We start from the raw sequence: 20,565 nt of genomic DNA, 5'->3' as shown, positions 1-20,565 counted from the left end.
ACGGGTGGGGGAGTTGGGACTGGTTGATGGCTGGCGCTTTTATCACCCCACTGCCAGGGATTACACTTACTTCTCTCACGTACATCACTCCTACTCCCGCCTGGATCACATTTTTATCAGTCAGGCCCTTAGGGGAGATGTCCTGGATTCCACCATTCTTCCGCTTTCGGTGTCGGACCACAGTTTGCTGGTGCTTAACCTCCGTTGGTCATCGACTAGCGGTGGGCAGAGAAAATGGTACTTCCCGGCTTCGGTGCTCAGGGATGATGCCTCCAATAAAACTTTGCGATTGCCATTAGGGAGTTTTTTGAGCTTAACCCTGCTTCTGATACATCGGTCACTAACACTTGGGATGCCTTTAAGGCTTTCATTAGGGGCACGTGCTTGGGTCTCAATGCACGTCTTAATAAGGAGCGGCGTAAAGACCGGGAGGCTCTGGAGGCGGAGGTGTCCCGCCTCGAACAGGCCCATAAGCTCAATCCTTCGAGAATTACCCTCCGACCCTTGACTGCGGTGCGAGGGAAACTGCGGGCTCATTACAATAACAGGGCTGAACTTACGATGCTGAGGCTGGGGCGACAATCTTACTCCGGTGGGAATAAGGTGGGACGGCACTTGGCACGTCAGCTGCGAGATAAGAGGGAACGCGAATATATTGGAGGGATACGGGATGAGGCGGGTGTATTGCAACACAAGGATGAGGTGAAGGCGGCTATTTTTGGACGCTTTTATGCGGACCTGTATGCGGGAGACAGGCTCGCCGCGGAGGCTCAGAGGGAGTACCTGAGGCGATTGCCCCTCCCGCGGATCTCCGCCGAGTGGAATGGGTTGCTAGATGCGCCAATTACCAGGGAGGAAGTGCTCGAGGCCATTCAGGGCTTGAAGTTACACAAAGCGCCTGGACCGGATGGCTATACGGCGGTCTTCTATAAATCTTACGCCTCAGAATTGTGTGACTTCCTAACTTCTCTTTTTAACGACATGGCCGTGTCCGGCTCCTCGGCCGGCTCCCTGGCGGAGGCGGTGGTTACGGTCCTGCCGAACCCGGGAAGGATCCCGCCCATTGTGCGTCATTCCGCCCCATTGCACTACTTAATGTAGACGATAAATTATATTCCGCGATCCTGGCGCATAGATTGCAGGATCTGTTACCTGCGGTCATACATCCGGATCAATCCGGTTTCATCAAGGGGCGCCAGACCCACGATAATACTCGCAGGGTGGTACACTTACTTGAAAAGGCCGACAGGTTCCGCATCCCAGCGGTGCTGGTGGGGTTGGACGCCGAAAAGGCTTTTGACAGGGTGGATTGGGGCTTCCTATTTAACACCTTGACCGCCTTCGGGTTTTCGGAAAAATTCATCACTATGGTGCGGGCCAATTTTAGCTGCCCGAGGTCTAGGGTGACAGTGAACGGGCATATGTCGGAGTTTTTTCCGCACTCCAGAGGCACCAGGCAAGGGTGCCCCCTTTCCCCGCTCCTGTTCGCATTAAGTATTGAACCGTTAGCGATAGCGGTGCGAGAGCACGAGGGGATTCGGGGTATTCCGTTCACGGGAGAGCAACACAAAATCACGCTCTTCGCGGATGATATTTTATTATCGTAACGGAGCCGGAACGCTCACTGCCATGCCTTCGGGAAGCCCTGCTGGCCTATGAGGCGGTGGCAGGATTCAGGGTTAATTATGGCAAATCCCATATCTTGAATCTTACTCTCTCTCAGGAGGAGGTAGAACGAGTGTGGCCCTTGACTCCTTTGGCCTGGGCGGATGGATCACTGGTCTACTTGGGGGTTCACCTGACCCCGACGGTTGGCGGGCTCTTTTCGGCCAATTTCCCGCCCTTGTTAGCGAAGACCCGAGCTGAGTTGGAGAAGTGGAAGCCCAAATTTATATCTTGGTTGGGCAGGATCCATGCTGTTAAGATGGTTCTCCTCCCCAAATACTTATACTTATTTCAAGCCTTACCCATCCCTCTCCATAACGAATTTTTTCGGCATCTCCGAACTCAGATACTGCGATTTGTGTGGCAGGGGGGCCGGGCTCGCCTTTCATTTACGGTGTTGCGGCAGCCGAGATCCGAGGGAGGAATGGGACTTCCTGATCTGCAGCTTTACTATAAAGCGGCGCAATTGAGAGTGCTGGTGGAGTGGTCGCAGCAAACGTCAGAAAAACATTGGCTGCATATGGACCGGAGCGTGGCTGGCAGATCGGTCTGGGACTTGGCGTGGAAGCCCAAGAAGGACCGTCCGCTGAACGCCTATATCAGTACTCCTACCGGTACCACACTGAAGGTTTGGGATTCCTTAGCTGCGGATGAGCGATGGACTACGTTCCCATCACCGTTTACGCCTATACACTTCAATCCAGCTTTCCCGCCGGCGCTTCGGGAAGGGGTCTTTGATGCCTGGAGGGAGGGAGGCTGCCGGGCGTTGACTCATCTGTTTCATGGGCGGGTACCCCTCACCTTTGCTACCTGTATGAGGGATTACGGGATATCCCACGCTGAACGATTTCATCATTTACAACTGTATCACTGGGCCACCACACCCGTGATAATGGAGGCGGCGACGAGACCCCCATCGCCTTTCGAGGCTTTTATATTGCGGTCAACTGTCATGAAGGGAGCCATCTCCTTCTTATACCAGCTTTTGCTTAAATCGGCGGTGACACCTAGGCACCGCTACATGGGCCAGTGGGAGGTCATGCTGGGGAGCGACTTCTCCGATACGGAATGGTCGGCCTTGTGGCGGGACATGACGGCGTTTAATCATTCGCTCCACTTGCGGGAGGCTCACCTCAAGACGCTGACGCAGTGGTATATGTGCCCAACTCGGCTTCACCGTATCTATCCGGCCACGTCTGACCTATGCTGGAGGGGTTGTGGGCTTCTTGGGGACTTCCGCCACATCTGGTGGGACTGCCCAGTGATTAGGCCGTTTTGGGAGGAGATTCTCTCGCATACCAGGGACATCCTTCACTATCCCATAGAGGACGATATTGCATTTGTTCTGTTGGGACTGCGTGAACCCGGTCTTGAGCATCAAACCCGGGCCGACAAGAAGATTTTATGGCTTTGTCTGGGCGCTGCCAAGCTTACGCTGGCTGCTGCCTGGAAGCGGAGTGAGGCACCGGCAATATCTCTGTGGCACGCCCGACTCTGGAAGCTTTTAAGCATGGAGAGGATGGCAGACATCTTCCGGGGTAAATTCAAGGATTTTCAGTTCCAATGGGGCCCGTTAGTTGACTTCCTATCCAAATGTCTGCCCTCAGCTGTGTGTCCTGCATCCTTGAGGTCACTGCATCTCTTTCAGGTTTAGTTTGGAGGACGACTGTGCGGGTATGTGTGCTGGGGGTCACCACCATGGGGGGGTGGGGGGGGTAATTGTTTAATTTCTTCTTGTTCTGGTTACTCTGGGTGTTTACTGCTCATTGCTGGGTCCATAGCTGTTCGGATGTGATGTACAGAACATAGGATTGGGGACCCTTCCCCTTGGCATCCGCCTCGACCGCTGCTGACGCTGGCTTCACCGAACTGTTGGTGCTATGGCTATAATCACGTGGCACGGACTTGTTGTGCCTTACGTGGGGACAATGCTCCTGATTCAGTGTCCTTGCAAGGCGGACTGTGTAACACCTAGATGACCTTTTCTTCTGTGTTATTGGTTGTACTTAAAACTGCAAAATAAAAATTTTACAAAAAAAAAAGTTGAAAGCCACCATGTCCAGGTTGTTACTTGTGTATTTTTTAATTGAAATGGTAGTTCCTTTGGCAGAGTATTTGGGTATCAAGATAGGAGATATTACCTTAGTATAGTTCATTCTCATAATACATTTTTCATTTGACATAGACAGTTAGTTTTAAAATTCTAGAGTTCCGACATCTCCAGTGCGGACATTCTATAATACTGAAATGGTGATTCTCCCTTAATTCGTATACATATTTCACTTGAGTTCCCCTATTTACAATCCTCACTACCCTTAAGAGATTTGATGGAGCCTTTAACATTTCTTTTATGAGAATACAAGAAATGGTGTAGAACATAATCCTAGGTCAAACTGCATCTAACTCTTGGTGTTTGCGGAGTCCAAATGTTCAATTTTGTTTTGGAGTTTTTTTGACCAGCGACTGATTCACTTAATGAATAGGGCATGTTTGAGCTACCACTTTTACCTTCCTAAAGGAATAATTGATAAACATAATATAAGAGTTAACATAGATGAAATTGTATATGAAATTTTATATGAACAATGCCCTGTGCAGTGAATGAGGGCTGCGGGACTCCCATAGTTATTCACCATAAATCCTTGTGAGACATTGCAGTCTTTATTTATATGCATTATGTTGTTCAAAGATCCTTGACTGTTACCTTACCCACAGAGCAAGCTGGATTTGCATTACTACTGCATGCTGGAGGATTGTATTCAGCTGTAGACAAGTTCTCTCTTGCCTTCATTTCAGAATAAAGTAGAATATTGCTGAATACTGAGATAATTGCAGCCCACATACCTAACAATACAGACATCAGTATCACCTTCTTAGGAGAACAGTCTGTAAATTATTTCTTGCTCTTCTCACAGTCAATAGTGTATTTATCAAAAAGATATGAAGAAACATGCTTGTACAAATGTTCTCACTTTACCACGCTTTCTAAAATAGAATACGGTCTTACAAAAATTAGATCTCATCTAAATGGATATATCTTGGCAATCGGACATATTTGGAATAATATTGTTTTAGTACACCTTTTACAGGGTATATTGTTTTGGAAACTTTTCAGAGTCAACAATTGACAGATCAATAATTGGAATACACCTATTCCCAAGATTATAACACTTAAACCATTTTCTCACTGTTGGTTGGACCTGACATCCTTGGCATGGTATTCCCCCAAACCTTTTGCCTTCACGACTCCTGTTTTGCTGAATTCGTTTTTGTTGGTATTATGACAGCGCATTTCAACACTGCTAACCAGTGCTATAGTGCATATGCTCGCTTTCAAACTTGGTATATTTGACTACTCCTAATTTGCACATTTAGCTTACTTGTAAAGCCCTACTAAATTTGCTCCCTGCAAGCAGGGCCTGTAAATTAGATGCTACTAGTGGGCCTATTGCACTTGTGCCACCAACTAAGGTAGTCTTTAAAAACATGTCTCAGCCCTGCCACTGCAGTCTTTAGTGCAGTTTTAAAATAAACCCTTTGGCAGGCCTGAACTTTCTGCTTAAATACCTTTAAGTCACCCCAAAAGTAGACGTTTAAGGGTTACAGGGCAGTGCCCATTGTATTTAAAAAGTAGGACGTCTGTACTTAACCTTTTAAATGCGGCTCACAGCTGCACTACCTCTCCAATGCATCTGTCCGCCAATGGCCAATACTGGGAAGGTGTATAAAGGCCCCTATAGTGCTTTATACTAGTGGGATTCCTTTACTTTATTTTTATCTCTGGCTCCTCGGTAACATCTCCCCGAGCAGCCCGAAGCTTTTTTTGCTTAGTTTTTACTGTAATGACAATTAGTATGCAGGGCTCGCTGACATCATTACAGTAATGAAAAATTAAAACGAGCCAATGGGCTCATTTTACTTTCACTGCATCAATGCTGGCGGGCACATCTCAGCCCCCCTAAGCACTGATTCTCTCGGGAGAGGTATTGTTAGAAAGAGGCGAATCTCTCCTTTCCAAAGGTCTATCTGTCCTGTAGATCCTCCCTTGGGTATCGCAACACAAAAGTGTTCACCAAGCAGGGATCCACCCACTAAGCAGTAGGGGAAGGGGTAGGGGTGGATCTTAGGGAAGGGCGTGTGCTCCTCCACCCCCTTTCAGTCTTTCTGCAATTTTTTCCCTGGGGGGAAGGGAACACGTGCCCACTAGACACAAGGGAATTTGTAAAACATAACAATATAAGAGTGGTGGCTGCCCACAATGGGCATGGCAATACCCCACCCTAACAAATGCAGACCGTTTTTCTGTCCCCAGGGGGAAGATGGGGGTGATTACCTAAGCCCTCTAGACATAAGGGACATTTTGTTAACATAATATAGGGGTGGGGGCTGCCCACCATGGGAATGGCCAAGCCCTCACCCCAAATGTATGTGCAGTCACTCTTTCTGCCCTCGGGGGGGGGGGGGTAGATGGGTGGTTATTAGCCCCAATATGGCCCCTACATACCAGGCATATTTTATTAAAAAAATATAGGGGTGGGGGCTGCCCACCATGGGCATTGCCATGCCTTCACAGCATAAACAAGTCAGACAGTCTTTCTGCCCCCGTCGCCCCACCAGGGGGCAGATGGTGTTGATTACCCTCAATGTGATGTCCTGGGAAGGCAGAAAGCCCACTTAACACCACAGATTAAAAAAAAAGATATATATCTGTCTATCTATCTATCTACTGCCAACAATGTAAGTAGCCACAATTCCACATGAAATATATGTGTTGACAATCTTTCTGTCCCCGCATGGGGGTGGTTACCCCCAATCTGTACCCCAGGAGTGCAGACATCCCTCTAAAGACCAGAAATGTAATTTATGCAGTATTGTTTTTTTTTGGGGGGGGGCTGGAATCTCTGGTGTGGACCTGTTCTCTTCCACATCCTGGTGCCCAAACTACTTTCGGCCCCCCTGGGAGAGGGATAGGGGTACTCATCTCCAATATGCCCCCGGCGAGGGGGTAGAAAACCCCCCTAGACACCAGGGACTGCATTCATGCAATATTTGTTTGGCGGGGTGGCCTGTGCTCCACTCCACCCGGTGCCTAATAGACATGTTGTCTCCTGGCGGATAGGGTTATTCACCCCCAATCTGTACTCCAGGTGGCAGAAAGCCCTCTAACAAGCAACCCCAGGGGGGGCAGAAAGCCCACTAACAAGCAAAAGGATGGACCGGCCTACACTGACATCAAGCCATGCCCTTGCCAGAATGAAGGCACTAAAAGCTTACTGCCCCCCACCCACCCCACACCCCTCGGTAGATATGGGGGGCTTGTCCACATTGGAGAGATGTTGCGTCAAATCTACCACGTGGGGGTTAGAAAGCCCACTAGTCACAAGGGATTTTGCATCTAGAGCAAAAGAATGGGGTGCAAATGTTACACCCTAGCATTTGCCTTACTTCTACAATTTAATGTACAAGCTAGTATTTCTACCCTTCCCCAGGGGCAGTCAGAAGGTTTACCCCCAATTTGCGGGGTGAGGGGCAGACTGTCTAGGGTGGTATGTCTTGTATGGACCCCGTGACATTTTCTTACCCACACTGATCTGCATACCTCATACTACTTAAAATCATGCATGTTCCTTACATTTCTGTGATATGAACTTCCACAGTACACATGGATCATCAAAATTCCTACTGGCCAGCATTTATCCACTTGTTACAATAAAAGCATTACCCTTCTTGTCTAGGTGAGCCTGGTGTCCACAAAAGGAAAATGCCCCTAAACATAATGCGTTAATTGAGCCCAGTCTCAGCCGCCACATAGGGAAACCTACCAAACCTACTCATTTCTGAAGACTGGATAACTAGGGAAGTCCAGGGTGGTGTGCTTTGCGTGAATCCCATGATGTTTTCTTACACACAATGCATGTACACCTCAAACTGTGTCTAAAATCACTAATTTTCCTTGCTTGTATGTGACATAATCTTCCAGAATCCACATGGATTTCTAACATTTCTATCAACCACCGTTCGTTCCCCCCTCTTGTCCTGATAAAAAAAAAAACTATTTCACTTGCGTGGCTGGGACAGGAATGTATCCAACCAGGGCCAATGGGGGCGGCGTTTTCATCTGTACAAGTGGAGGAATGCTGAGTGGTATGAATTTTATGGGTTCCTCCTGATTCCAGAAGCTTCCATCACAGAAATGTAGGGAAAATGTGTGATTTTAGCCAAAGTTTGATGTTTGCTGGGCATTGTGGGTAAGAAAAACTTTGTGGATTTCATGTAAGGCACACCACTATGGAGTCCTCCGGATGTCTAGTTTTCATAAATGTCTGTGGATGGTAAGTTTCCATGGGAGGTGATTTGGCCAACCTACACAAGTGGCATACCTTGCTTATGTGGAGCCAAGTGGGAATCAGGGTGATACAAAGTATGTGGATCCCCACAGATTCTGGAACTTTTCTGCACAGAAATGTGAGAACATGTGTGAGGTCTCTACTAATTGGCTTTTGGTTGTTCAAGTATCACTTTATTTATTAATACTTACTTTGTTTTTTTGAACTGTTTTGGGGTTTTTCTTGTGTTGTGTGTTCTCTTTATTACTGTTTTGTGCTGCATAAATACTTTACACATTGCCTGTAAGTTAAGCCTGGCTGCTTTTATGCCACATTACCATAGGGTAAAGCACAGGTTAAGTTAGTGATTTATGTGGTTCACCCTGACTAGGATTATGGTTGTTGCCTGAGTGGGGCTTCCACACACCCCCTCGCCCCTCCTTTAATCAATATCCCAAGAGATGTATATGCCCTGATACATTTTGTTTTACTAGTACTTGGACCCAAGGGTGACAATTATCACGCACATCCTCTCATTTTAGTTCCACGTTTCCACATTAGTAGACTCAGAGACTTGGGAATAACATTTGACATTAAAGTACAAAGAATTGATTTAATTTCTTCCATTGAAATGGTCCTACTCCTGTTCTTCAAAGTCCTTTGTTTCTAAAGGACCAGCCTTTCCAAATCCCAATTTAGTGTATTTACATGAACTTTGTATATTGTGCTTGTGTAAGTCACATGATGTTTACTAGTGGAAAACTTGTACTGATTCACATTCGTTCCAAGAGTGATGCACAAACATTTCTGTTGTCCAGTGAGACCAACATGCATGGCATTTTAATTCTAGGAGAAAATAACTAAGTCGACTCTCTCTAACCTGCATAATCTTTTCTTATATGCTTAAGGCACGAATCAGATTCCAACACTGGAAAAAACCCTACTGGCATTATCAACAAATAAACAACTGAAAACAGGAACCACTAATTATATTTGTATATTCCTCACCTTTATAGGCTGTTTCTGAATATTGCTTGGCAATCTTGATATATTGTAATACAAATAGCATGGACAATTAATTGTCTCAGAAGAACCTACTTAATGCATATACATTTTGATAAAAGTTAATCACCATAAAACAAATACATTTAAGATGACAGTGCTGTATTACATTTAAGCTATTTATATTTACACTTTAGTACTGCTTTGTTTACATTTATTTTACCGTAGGGAGCAGTTCAAGGCCCTGAAGAATTTGCAGAGGGACTTGTTATCGGAGTGAGAAGCCTGCTTGGTCATACAGTGGGTATGTTACATTTTCTCAGGCCATTTGAATTTTATTTTCCAAGGAATAGTCATAATGATACTTTCACATCAATTGCTATGGTTAAGATTTTGCAGTGTATCTACAAGGCCCTATGTCTATTAACAATCACTGAAGGCTTCCTACACTGTTATAAATGTCTTCTATTCATAGTGATCAAAAAGAACATATAGGAGTTTAGACTACAAGCATAGTGCTGTGTTTCTAATGTATTTCTGCTTATCTCCAGATGTTTTTATTTTTATAACACAAAATTATGACCTGAACTGAGATCATGACCAGTGCAACTGCAGTAGGTCTATGTTCAGTCATTATTATCTGTAGTATTTTTCTATGTTCCAAAAGAGTGATCAACATTATTAAAGAAGACCAGAGACTTGTGACATCCAACAAAATAACAGCATACCGTTTTTAGGTCTTGTTTAATGGGTTGCTACTTTTTGGATCGGTTGTCCATTATTGGCATGGCATTTTGTGAATGGTTACATTAACCCATTTCTGTTCCCATTGAGTTTTGACGATGGGCTCAAATAGTCTTTAACTCTTTATCATAAACTGCAGAAGGAACATGATCTGTAGTTTGTAAATCAGATTCTGTGTTCTTTGAAGTATTTACTGACATAATGGCATTTTGATTGCTGGTATTTGTTTGCTCTATTCATGTTTACAAAAGGCTGGGCTATTTACTAATGACCCTTCACGTTCATTCGTTTTCCTTTGCTGCCATGGTAACATGTTGTTGGATTTATTAGGTCGAGCCTAGGCAGCACGCAGCGCTGCTCTAGGAGTGATGTTTAGAAATCGGTCAGCTCTTTTCAAGCGGTTCGGACACCAATTCACCCCTATGCACCTGGCCTCCCTGTTTAGGTATCCGGGTACCCTGGGTATCCACGGGTGGGGTGACTCTCCTTGGTCCAAGTGGTTCCTTCGGGGTCCTTTGGGAAGCATCCTAGAACCGTGAAAATCCAACCATGACTTACCCGTTGTTATTTCAGGGACTTCTGACCCAATGTAACCACTCTGCACCCAGGCGCCTTGGGGTCCCTAACCACTCGCCTTGGGTGGGTCCTTGCTTCCCCTGGGCTCCTCCATCCTTGGGTGTTAGTCTCATTTTGGTAACTATTTCACGTTCCACTATTTTAGTATATGGTTTGGCTCCCCCATAGGGACCAATGTATTTTCCTATGCTGTTTGTGAGTATTTCTTGTGTGTATTTAGTATTTTCGGGTAGGAGATCTACCATGTTATTGTCTAGTGTGTGCTAATAAATACTAAGTATTTTTATGCTCACCTGGTGTGGTTCTTTCTTATGTGTATTCTTGCTGACTGACTATAGTGGCAAATACACCTGCTTTACACCCTCCTGTATTAACCTTAGCTGCTCTCCACAGCTACCCGTTGGGAGCTTGGGTTTTCAAGGACCTAAACACTACCACTAAGGGTTGCCTGGACACAGTGCCTCGCCACAGGTGGCCATTATATACTAAGCCAACCGCCTACACTCCTGTGGACCGTTGTATGGCCCAGAAGCACCACCCTGACCCCACCGACCTGGATGGTCTCCTCTCCCACCAAACACATCGCAGTCTCCTGGTGCAGGTCGCTACAGCTTCTCATGATTTGTATGGTCTGCCTCATGCTCCACTTGACAGAGATTCCAGGAGACAGGACTCTTGTTGAAAGCATATTTTCTCCTCCACCAGTGCTTCTATACGTTCCGTTAACACATCTTTCATCCTCTGACATTTTTCTCCTGCCTTATGAGATTCGTTGGCATGGCTATTGCCATTGTTCCCGGATGCTACACGGAACGATCTAGCCATTGATTTCATATGGGCAGAAGGCTGCTAAACTAATCATTCAGTTCCTCACTCACAAGATCTTTTTCAATGATATTTCCTTCTTGAATTAGATTGTTTATCTGTGCTACCTGCTCTTCAGGACACTTGGGGTAGGCATAATGCCACTCTTTTTTACTAATTTTCTGTCCTATCTGGGATCCTTGGCGAAGGTTGTTTACAGTTTGTTGAGATGCCACTACTGATGCATTATTGGTCTCTCCTTATTTTCTCAGGGAGCATCCTTTATGTTAAAAGATTTTCCACTGCAGCAGTGCAACGTCTGGTAGGGTCTCTACTCGGCAACCCACGTTCTGGGCCGGACGAGTGATTTCTGATGGGACCTCTTTTTCTCTTGTGTCCCGATTTTCTTTCGGCCACCTTTCTTACCTTTCTTCAGCAGGTTATGGAGTGTTATTTCCTCTATTCTGTTTTCATCCTGCTGATCTCCTTTATTGGTAGTCTATTCCACAATCTGTATCTGTGTGGTTGTGCATGAGAGTCTCAAATTCTCTGTCTCTCTTTCTTTTTACAACCAGCCTCGTGTCCTTGTTCTGACTCTTTCTGTGAGGTCCTTAGTACAATTTTTACAAACAAGCAACATCGTTTTCTTACTGCCTCTAATTTGCATGGCATCAAGGTGTTTACATTTCTGAAGGATACATCTGCCTATTCATCACCTTTTGAATTACCCCTTTCCATAGCATTCCATGGAATTACCCCTTGCACAGCATTCCACAGAAACTTTTCTCCATTGCTCTCCCACATCGATGAGTACGTCCCAATGGAACAGCTCCGCACGCGACTCTGAGTGATGTTATAGGAGCCATCTTTTTTCCACACTGTCAATACGTAACGTTTTTTTTCCAGGGCTCTCTATTTCTGGGGTTTTATTGTTGCAGGTTCTTCCTGTATTTGTAGCAGTGACATGGCTGCTCAGATGAAGTTTGGTTCCAAGCCGTGCAGGGAGTGTGGGAGTCATATGTCCGTCACTGACCCCCATGATTATTGTCTTTGCTGTCTCTCGTCGGACCACAATGTCAAGGATACATCCAAAGGCCCTGAAAGAAAGGGAGGATAGACTGTTCATGGCCAGGGCGAAGAACCAAAAAAGAGGTCAGAAAAGGACATGATATAAGTCCAAGTCACCAACTCTGCCTACCTGAAAGTCGTTGAGTAAACACAAGAAGAAACAACGTCATGGTTCCAGACGTCGTTCGTCTAAGGATAGGTCACCGATGTCTGGGTCCCCGGTACTCCAGCATCACTCCTTCACCTTCGCCTCAGGTGAATCTGGTACACTCTCCGGCTCCGAGAGTTTATTCGGCGCCCAGAGAAGTGATGCGTTCGCCTCTGGCCTCTCCATCCCCAGCTCCAGTGTCTCCAGTTCTGCTACCGGAGCCAGTCTTACAGCCTCCTTGAGCTGTTTCTGATCCGGTGGTACTCGATCTGTACCCATCCTTTCTGGCTCCAGGTCTGGATCCTTTGCATTTCTTGAATGCGATGTTTAGCATGTTTGACAGGACGGCTAGCCCTGCTGGTGCACCTGTTGGCCCCATGGGACCGCTTGCATACAGCTTTGGAGGTTTGCCACCTCATTTTTCACCAGTGTCATTTATTCCTAATACCCTGGGAAGTTGACCTCTCCTGACCCCGGTGCAATTCCTGGAGGGAAGAGTGCAATTGGAGCCCTCTCCAGCACCGACTGGCTCCGGTCCGTCACCGACTCAGCCTCACCCGGCGCCTTCAGCTAATCCTGTGGAGCCTCCATCAACGCTGGCCCGAAGTCCCGAGAGCCGCGACGCCGGCACCCATGATGAGAACTAGAAGGGAGGCACAAAGGCTGCTGGGCGAGGAAGAATTTAAGGAGCAACAGGAAGAGACTGAATAAGGGGGGAATATTGATCCTATGCAGGGAATTGAAGTACTGCAGGAGGCTAATGGTTTGGATACATCTCCGGAGTGGGAGCAGTTTTCCTCCTACTATTCTATCATAAGAAAGGCATCTGATCTGCTGGAATTGCCATTACCTACAGCAGAGATAAAGTCAAAAATTTTAACAGAGGTGGTATATTCTCCATCTTCTGCGTTGAAGCTTCTGCTTCCATTTAATGAGGCTTTGACTGATCCCATTTGGAGGTATGGCAAATGCCAATGATTACCCCTGCTGTGTCCACAATGGTTGCAAGGAGGTGCAAGGTAGTGCCTGGGGATCCAGCTCTCCTTTCCACACATCTATCTACTGAGAGCTTGGTAGTCCAGGCATCATGTTCTACTAAGCAGACCACAGGCTCTTTTCCATCCATGCCTGGACATAGGGAATCTATGAGGATGGAGCAATCAGCTAAAAAGGTGTTCTCTTCAACCAGTATGGCTTTGAAATCCACAAGTGCGACATGCCTGATGGGTCTATATATTCACGCTCTGATGGATTCTGTAAAGTAATTGATCCTCAAGCTTCCGGAGGACGTTCAGGGCCATTATGCAGAGGTTCTATCAGACACACACGCTGCAGACCATCAAGTCATACAATCAGGGCTTGAATCAGCAGACTCTGTTGCTAGGGTTATGGGTTCCTCAGTAGGAACTAGGAAACACGTCTGGCTAAGGGGGTCTGGGTTTTCATCGGATGTACAGGCGACCCTATTGGACTTGCCTTTTGATGGCTCTAGTCTCTTTGGTACCAAAGCGGACTCGGCACTACAGCTCTTTAAAGATAGTAAAGACACAGCTAGATCATTGGGTCTATGGTCCCAGCCCAGAGGTTTTGGGTACTACAGATTTCGAGGGTTTGGCAAGTCTCCTTCCTTTCGGACCAGGCAACGGAAGCAACAGCAGCAGCAACAGGCTAATGCTCTGCATGGAACTACAGAGGATAACGTAGAGGCCACCTGCGACGCACAGCTGGGCAGCAAGTCTCCACCTCCTCCTCCTCTCCTATTCCCCCAATTGGATATGCAGGGAAGCAGCTTTAGATCCCCCATCTTAGAGTACGTTGGCCCTGTGGGAGGTCGGGTGTCCCATTTTCTGTGAAATTGGAGACCTGTTACATTGGACCTCTATGTTTGGGATCTCATAGAAAATCAGTGTGCCCTTCATCCCCCCCTACCAGGGCTGGTGCTAGGAGGACCATCTTACTCTTGCAACAAGAGGTTCTGTCTCTGCTACAGAAAGGTGTGATAGAGGTTGTTCTGGAGTAGGAAAGGGGTCAGGGATACTACTCCTGATATTTCTTGATCCCCAAAAAGGACAGGCGAATGAGACCGATCTTAGACCTCAGGGTCATAAATTTTCACCTCAAGCAGGAGAAATTCAAGATGTTGACTCTGGCTCAGGATCTTCTGGCTTTGCAACCGGAAGACTTGCTGGTGTTGATCGATTTCACGATGCGTATATTCCCATTCTGTGGTCACATCGGAAGTATCTCCCTTTTACGGTGGGATCTCAGTAATACCAATTTGCTGTCCTTCTATTCGGTTTTACAACTGCTCAACGGGTCTTCACGAAGGTGATGGTGGTGGTACCAGCTCATCTCAGGAGATCTGGGATTCCTGTGTTTCCCTATCAGGACGACTGGCTCCTTAAAGTAAACAACACAGCTGTTGTTCGACTTAGGGTTTTCGATAAATGTACCCAAATCTCACCTGGTGCCCTCTCAGCGCAACGTGTTCATAGGGGCAGTACTGGACACTACTGCGAGTCGTGCTTTCCCGCTGGCTCAGAGTATTTCAGACATCTGGGCTATGATTTGACTTTTCTAGTTAGAGCGGTTGTTCCAACCCTGAGGGTCACGCCTGCTTGGTTTGTTCGCTTCCTGCATACTGTTGGTTAACAAGGCACGCTGGCACATGAGGGCACTCCAGTGGTGCCTCCGCAGGCAGTGGTGTCAACACAACGGAGATCTCAGGGAGGTGATCAGAATCTCCAGAGATGCTGCAGCGGAGCTGTTATGGTGGAGTGTTGCAGACAACCTGTCTCAAGGGAAGCCGTTTCAACCTCTTTCTTCTGTGGCCACAGTAATAACGGATGCCTCCACTCTAGGGTGGGAAGCTCATTTGGGGGATCTGGAGGTCAAGGGCCTTTGGTCTCCAAAGGAAAGGTTGCTTCACATCAATCTTCTAGAATTGCGGGCAATAGGTTTGGCTCTCAAGGCCTTTCTTCCCTCCCTGGTCAGTAAGTTCAGGACCTGATGAACAACACTACCGAAATGTGGTACATAAACAGGGAGAAGTAGGGTCGGATCGCCTCTGCAGAGAGGCTCTGCGACTCTGGTACTGGGCTCAGGAACATCAGATTTGTGTAATTGCGAATCATCTGCCCGGAGTGCTAAATGTGCATGCGGACAGTCTCAGTCGGCAATACTCGGCTGATCTCAATCCAGAGGTGGTCCATCGCATTTTCAGAAAGTGGGGGTTTGTTCGGGTGAACCGGTTTGCCACTCACAAGAATGCACACTGCCCATCGTTCTGCAGTCTCCAGTATCCGATGCGGGGAGCGCTGGAGGACACGTTTCAGTTAGATTGAGGCTCAGAGCTTCTTTAAACGTTTCCACCCAATCCCTTGATACCTTGAGTTCTGAGGAAGATTCACCAAGACCGGGCCTAAATCATATTAATTATCCTGGATTGGCCAAGAAGGGTGTGGTACACAGATGTCCTTTACCTCTCATCGCACCCTCTGCTCTATCTCCCTCTTAGGGCAGACCTCCTGTTGCAGTCCCTGGGGCAGGTTCAACACCCCCACCTCCAAAGCCTGCACCTTCATGCCTGGAGATTGAACGGGGCAACATGAATTCTTTTTCTCTCCTAATGGATATGATAGATGTTGTTTTATGAGCCAAAAGACACTCCACCAAATCTGTCTATTCCGGTAGGTGAACCAGTTTTGTAAAATGGTGTGGAGAGAGATCGTTTGAACCCTTACGAGCCCATTTGTCTCTTTCCCTAGCACAAGGTTAAAGGATACTCATCTGCTTTGTTGGCTTGTCTCTGCTTACCAGAAAAACCCTCTTTATTTAAATTTCCCATAGTCATGAGATTCATTAAGAGTCTCACCAATAGGTTTCCTCCCAAAACCTTAATCATGATTCAGTGGGATTTGAATTTAGTTCTTACTTTCTTGATGGAATCTCCCTTTTAACCCCTGCATGGTTGTCCCTTGAGATTCCTAGCGTTTAAGACTATATTTCTGATTGCAATTACTTCGCTAGGAGGGTTAATGAGCTGCATGCCCTTAGCTTTACACCCCCATTTACCTCATTTCATGTGGATGGTTCTTAGGACCAGAGCTGCTTTCCTGCCTAAGGTGGTCACTCCCTTCCACCTAGGGCAATCTATCACTTTACCCACTTTCTATCCTCACCCTTCTAAGGAAGAGATAGTTAACCACCTGGAACCTAAGAGAGCGGTCTGCTTCTACCTGGATAGGACTAAGGACTTCAGGTTGGACGACCAACTCTTCATTGGATAGTTGGGCAAGATGAAGGGCAAGTCTGTCCATAAGACAACGCTGTCTAGGGGATCATCCTTTGCATCAAGATCTGCTTTGCCTTGGCAAAGAAGGAGCCTCCTGAAGGTATTCAATCTCATTCCACCAGAGCTAAGTCTTCTTCTTCTGCTTTAGCTAGCGATGTCCCTGTTGTAGACATCTGCAAGGCGGCAACTTGGGCCTCCCATCCACACGTTAGCAAAGCATTATTGCATAGACTTGGAGGTGGGGAGGGACAGCTCTGAGGAGCTGGGTTTCTGTTACAGTAACCCCCCCCCCACTTTTTGCCAGACTACTGATGCACTTCGATTTTAGGTGCCCTGGGTCCCTGCCAATCAGGTTCCCAGGGCCTGTGTTCTTCCCCAAAACTGTACCATGTACACCCAATTGGCACTCTCTGGCCACAGGTCAGCCCCTGGTAAATGGTACCACAGGTACCCAGGGTACTGTGATCAGGGAAGGCCTCTAAGGGCTTCAGCACTTTTTGTGCCACCCTTAGAGGACCTGTACCTTTACACTCACACACTGCCTTTGCAGGCTGCGCGTTTGGGTGCAGAACAAAGTGAAGAGTCGACATGGCACACATCTAATGCCCAACCTACAACCCCATACCCTGACATAGATTAGTCACCCCTCCTAGCTGGGTGCCCTATACCAGTGGTGAGGGTACAGCTGCATGAGCCATGTACCCCTACAGTGTCTAAGTCCATTCTTAGACATTGTAAGTGTTGTGCTGCCATTAAAAGTATATGGTGATGTTACTTTGTCATGATGAACTCCACAGCACCATAATGGCTACACTGAAAACTGAGAAGTTTGGTATCAAACTTCTCAGCACATTAAACCCACACTGATGTCATTGTGTGATTTAATGAGAAATGCACTCAGAGGGCATCTTAGAGATGCCCCCTGAAAAATGACCAGTCTCTGGTGGGTTCCCCGACTGGTACACACCAGCCTGCCACCATGAGACATGTTTCAGATCCCCAGGGTGGGAGCCTTCGCTCCCTGAGCCCAGAAACAAAGCCTTTTCCTGGGCAAAGGTGTTCACACTTGCCCCAGGCCAGGAAGAGCCATCTGTGGCAGGGGAACTTCAAGGCCTGGCAGCTTTGTAATGCGACCCCCCAGCCTCTGCTGCTATCAGCTATCAGGAACAGGCCCCTTTCCTGTCTCCCCTCCTTTTCGACAGGAAGATAGGCGGGAAAAATTAGCCATCCCAGAAGGTGTGCCTACCTCTGCCAACCCCACTCCTCAGGTGGGGGAGGCGAGGTGAAGTCCACTCTTCAGTGCCCGCCATCTTGCAGATGGCAGGCACTCCCGAATCAGCGTTAGGCATTGTGCTCACTCCCCCACGTGGGGTGAGCACACCACGGGTGTGGTCACCCTTTGTACAGTAGTCTATTGGCAACTGTCCTTGAGATCCCTAAAACGCCCCCTAAATACAGTATTTAGGGGGCAGCCCTGAACCAAGAAGTCAGACAAGAACATGCAGGAAGAAAAGTAGAAGAACCGAGCAGCCATGCCGAAGCTAACACGAGGAGGATGCCCACTGACTTAGACCCAGCCCTACCGGCCTGTCCTCACCTCAAACCTGCTTCAGCAAAATCCAGGTGTGTCCTGCAGCCAGTAACCTCGAGAAACCCGGAGGACCTGCCTGCCTTCAATTGCAAAGACTCTGTCTCCCGTGAACACCGGATTTGTTCAAACACCGGACCCCAGCTCCGCAAGGATCCTCAAGTTTTCACCACTCTGCACCTGACGCCTATGGCCCGAGTTCGAATGGCCCAACATCAAGAGGAGGTCTCCCCGGCAATCCTGACCCGAGATCCAGCAGTCCTTGACCTGCCTCAAGCCTCCAGCCAACACCTGCAGCCTCAAACCAGAAGGTCCCGCCCAACCACGACCAGGATCTGGTAAGAAGATCCCACCCTAAGAGGCACCCCTGCACCCGATGCCCAGCGGCGTTGGGTGGACCAACCGAGGTGCCTAACCAACCCCCAAGATCCCAACTTCTCTTCAAGTGGTGGTGGTCGCACCCAGAAGACCTTCGTCCCCGAGCCTGCAGTGCTTTTGCAAAACAGCACTCTGCACCCGGCCGCCCCAGTGCCAGTGAGGGTGCATATTTTGTACTGGCCTAAATCCCTATTTCCCCTGAGCTTAAGTCTAGGAGCTTTGCTCCCACAACCCAGTGGCCTGCTCGTCAACAGCCACCAACCGGAGGCCCCTTATCCCCCGCTGGATAACATTGGGCCTCAGCAACCGACCGCCCTAGTGCCACTGAGGGTGTAACAAGAGTGCATCCTTGACCCTGCGGGACCCTTGAGTCTAACTCCAGAACATCAACTCCCACAACAAAGTACTTACCTTTAAACCGATAACACTATTTTCCTCCGTAGGATAACATTGACTGTGTTTCCATGAAAACTTTTTAAGTGTGGAGTTGGAAAACCTAAAGAAATTCTTAAAACTTTTATTAACTATCAAAAAATAATTAACGTACCTTTTTACATGAAATGTCCCAATGTAGTATCCAGTTATACAAAAACAAGAAAAGGTGACCAGGTCGGGGGAAGTGTGCTGTCGTGAAGATGACTAAGAAACTGAGAGCAGCATGTGTGAAAGGGTCACTACTGGCTATAGAAATTCCCATCTGACCACCCTCATGGCGGAATATCATCATGTGGGAATTGTAAGGGAGTTGTACCAGACTTAGACACCATCCAGACCCAACAGTATCGGTGCGGAGGTGAATGTTGCTTATCTTAGCCAAAGTAGTGCTCAAGAAAAGTGCTAATGTAGTGCAGTGCTCAAATAATAATGCTTGAATAAAATTGGCTACCTAGATCAATGGGGTTGGTAAGGAACGTCTAGGTGTCAAAAAAATAAAAACCCGCCTAGTCATCAAAATATGGGACAACTTTATGGCGATGTGAAGATGGTCAACATGTTTCAGCCGAGAAGAGCATTGCTCCGGCTTTCGTCAGGACCTACAAAAAATATTATGCTACTGCAAATTAAAAGGTGCAAAAACTACAAGGAAATTAAACAAGTGAAGTTGCTTATTTGCATACTGTTATATCTACCAGGAACTTGGGGCCCCAATGTCCACTGGAGACAGTAAAAATTCTTCTACCTGTCAAAACAAGAGATATACAGTATATATTAACACACATACGTACTCCCAGACATCCACCCCACCAACACACAAGCGGAGATAATTTGCAATCCGCATCTCAATGAAGCATATTAGCTTAATCATTTAGAGGCATTTCCAATAAATGATACTCACCCAGCATTATGTGAGTGACGGCCTCTCCTCGCCCGGCAACGGCTCGGGAAATTGAGGCCCCGCTCTATAGTGTAGATAATAAAGGACACAGTGAGAGCACAGTTCTACTGTGTCCAGCCAAATGACTCTACACATTTAACCTAAAAGACGTGTAGAACTGCATGCCTCTGCCTACCCTAAGACCAAGCTATTGCAATGACCGATGTTAATATATGATGCTATGTAATCCTCAAGATAAGCATTAAGCCCAAACCCACTAAGATTAGGTTTAGCCACTGAGGGGAGTACTCAGTGGGGACCCTAACGAGAGCCCAAATTGAGAGTTAACCAGGATTGCCAAGGTAAAACTGGAGGTATTGAACAGACTCGAACAATGGCATATGCTAAAAAACACTAATAGTGAACATCAGAGGCTCCAGAAGATTAGACTCAGCTCTCGATGTCAAAGATATTGAAAATAGGCGACCACGAAAAAAACCAGGGGCTTACCTGTCCGTCGGTACCTCACGCTCGCATCCGAGCGGAAGGGGAGGTACCGACTGGACCGCTTACGCCGCCTTATAAACCCGCACCTGATTGCATGAACGGGGAAGGCAGGAGATGACGGGAAAATAAGCCCGCCTCTGTATCATTTGG

The 20,565-nt window shown here is 47.2% G+C and overlaps 1 protein-coding gene across 2 annotated transcripts in view; it reads left to right on the top strand.

The window, feature by feature from the left end:
* The window catches only part of VPS13C (vacuolar protein sorting 13 homolog C), a 2,773,485-nt gene that overhangs the window by 2,305,953 nt on the left and 446,967 nt on the right, over positions 1-20,565 (top strand). For both annotated transcript variants that reach the window (XM_078680824.1, XM_078680823.1), the window contains exon 75: positions 9,222-9,297. In XM_078680824.1, coding sequence (XP_078536950.1) covers positions 9,222-9,297 — 76 coding nt within the window. The remainder of the gene's footprint in view (positions 1-9,221; positions 9,298-20,565) is intronic.

This window comes from Lissotriton helveticus, chromosome 3_1 (genome assembly GCF_964261635.1).
Source record: "Lissotriton helveticus chromosome 3_1, aLisHel1.1, whole genome shotgun sequence".
Lineage (NCBI taxonomy): Eukaryota > Metazoa > Chordata > Amphibia > Caudata > Salamandridae > Lissotriton > Lissotriton helveticus.
Note: the sequence above shows the minus strand (reverse complement) of the source record. Positions and strands in the feature narration are given on the sequence as shown.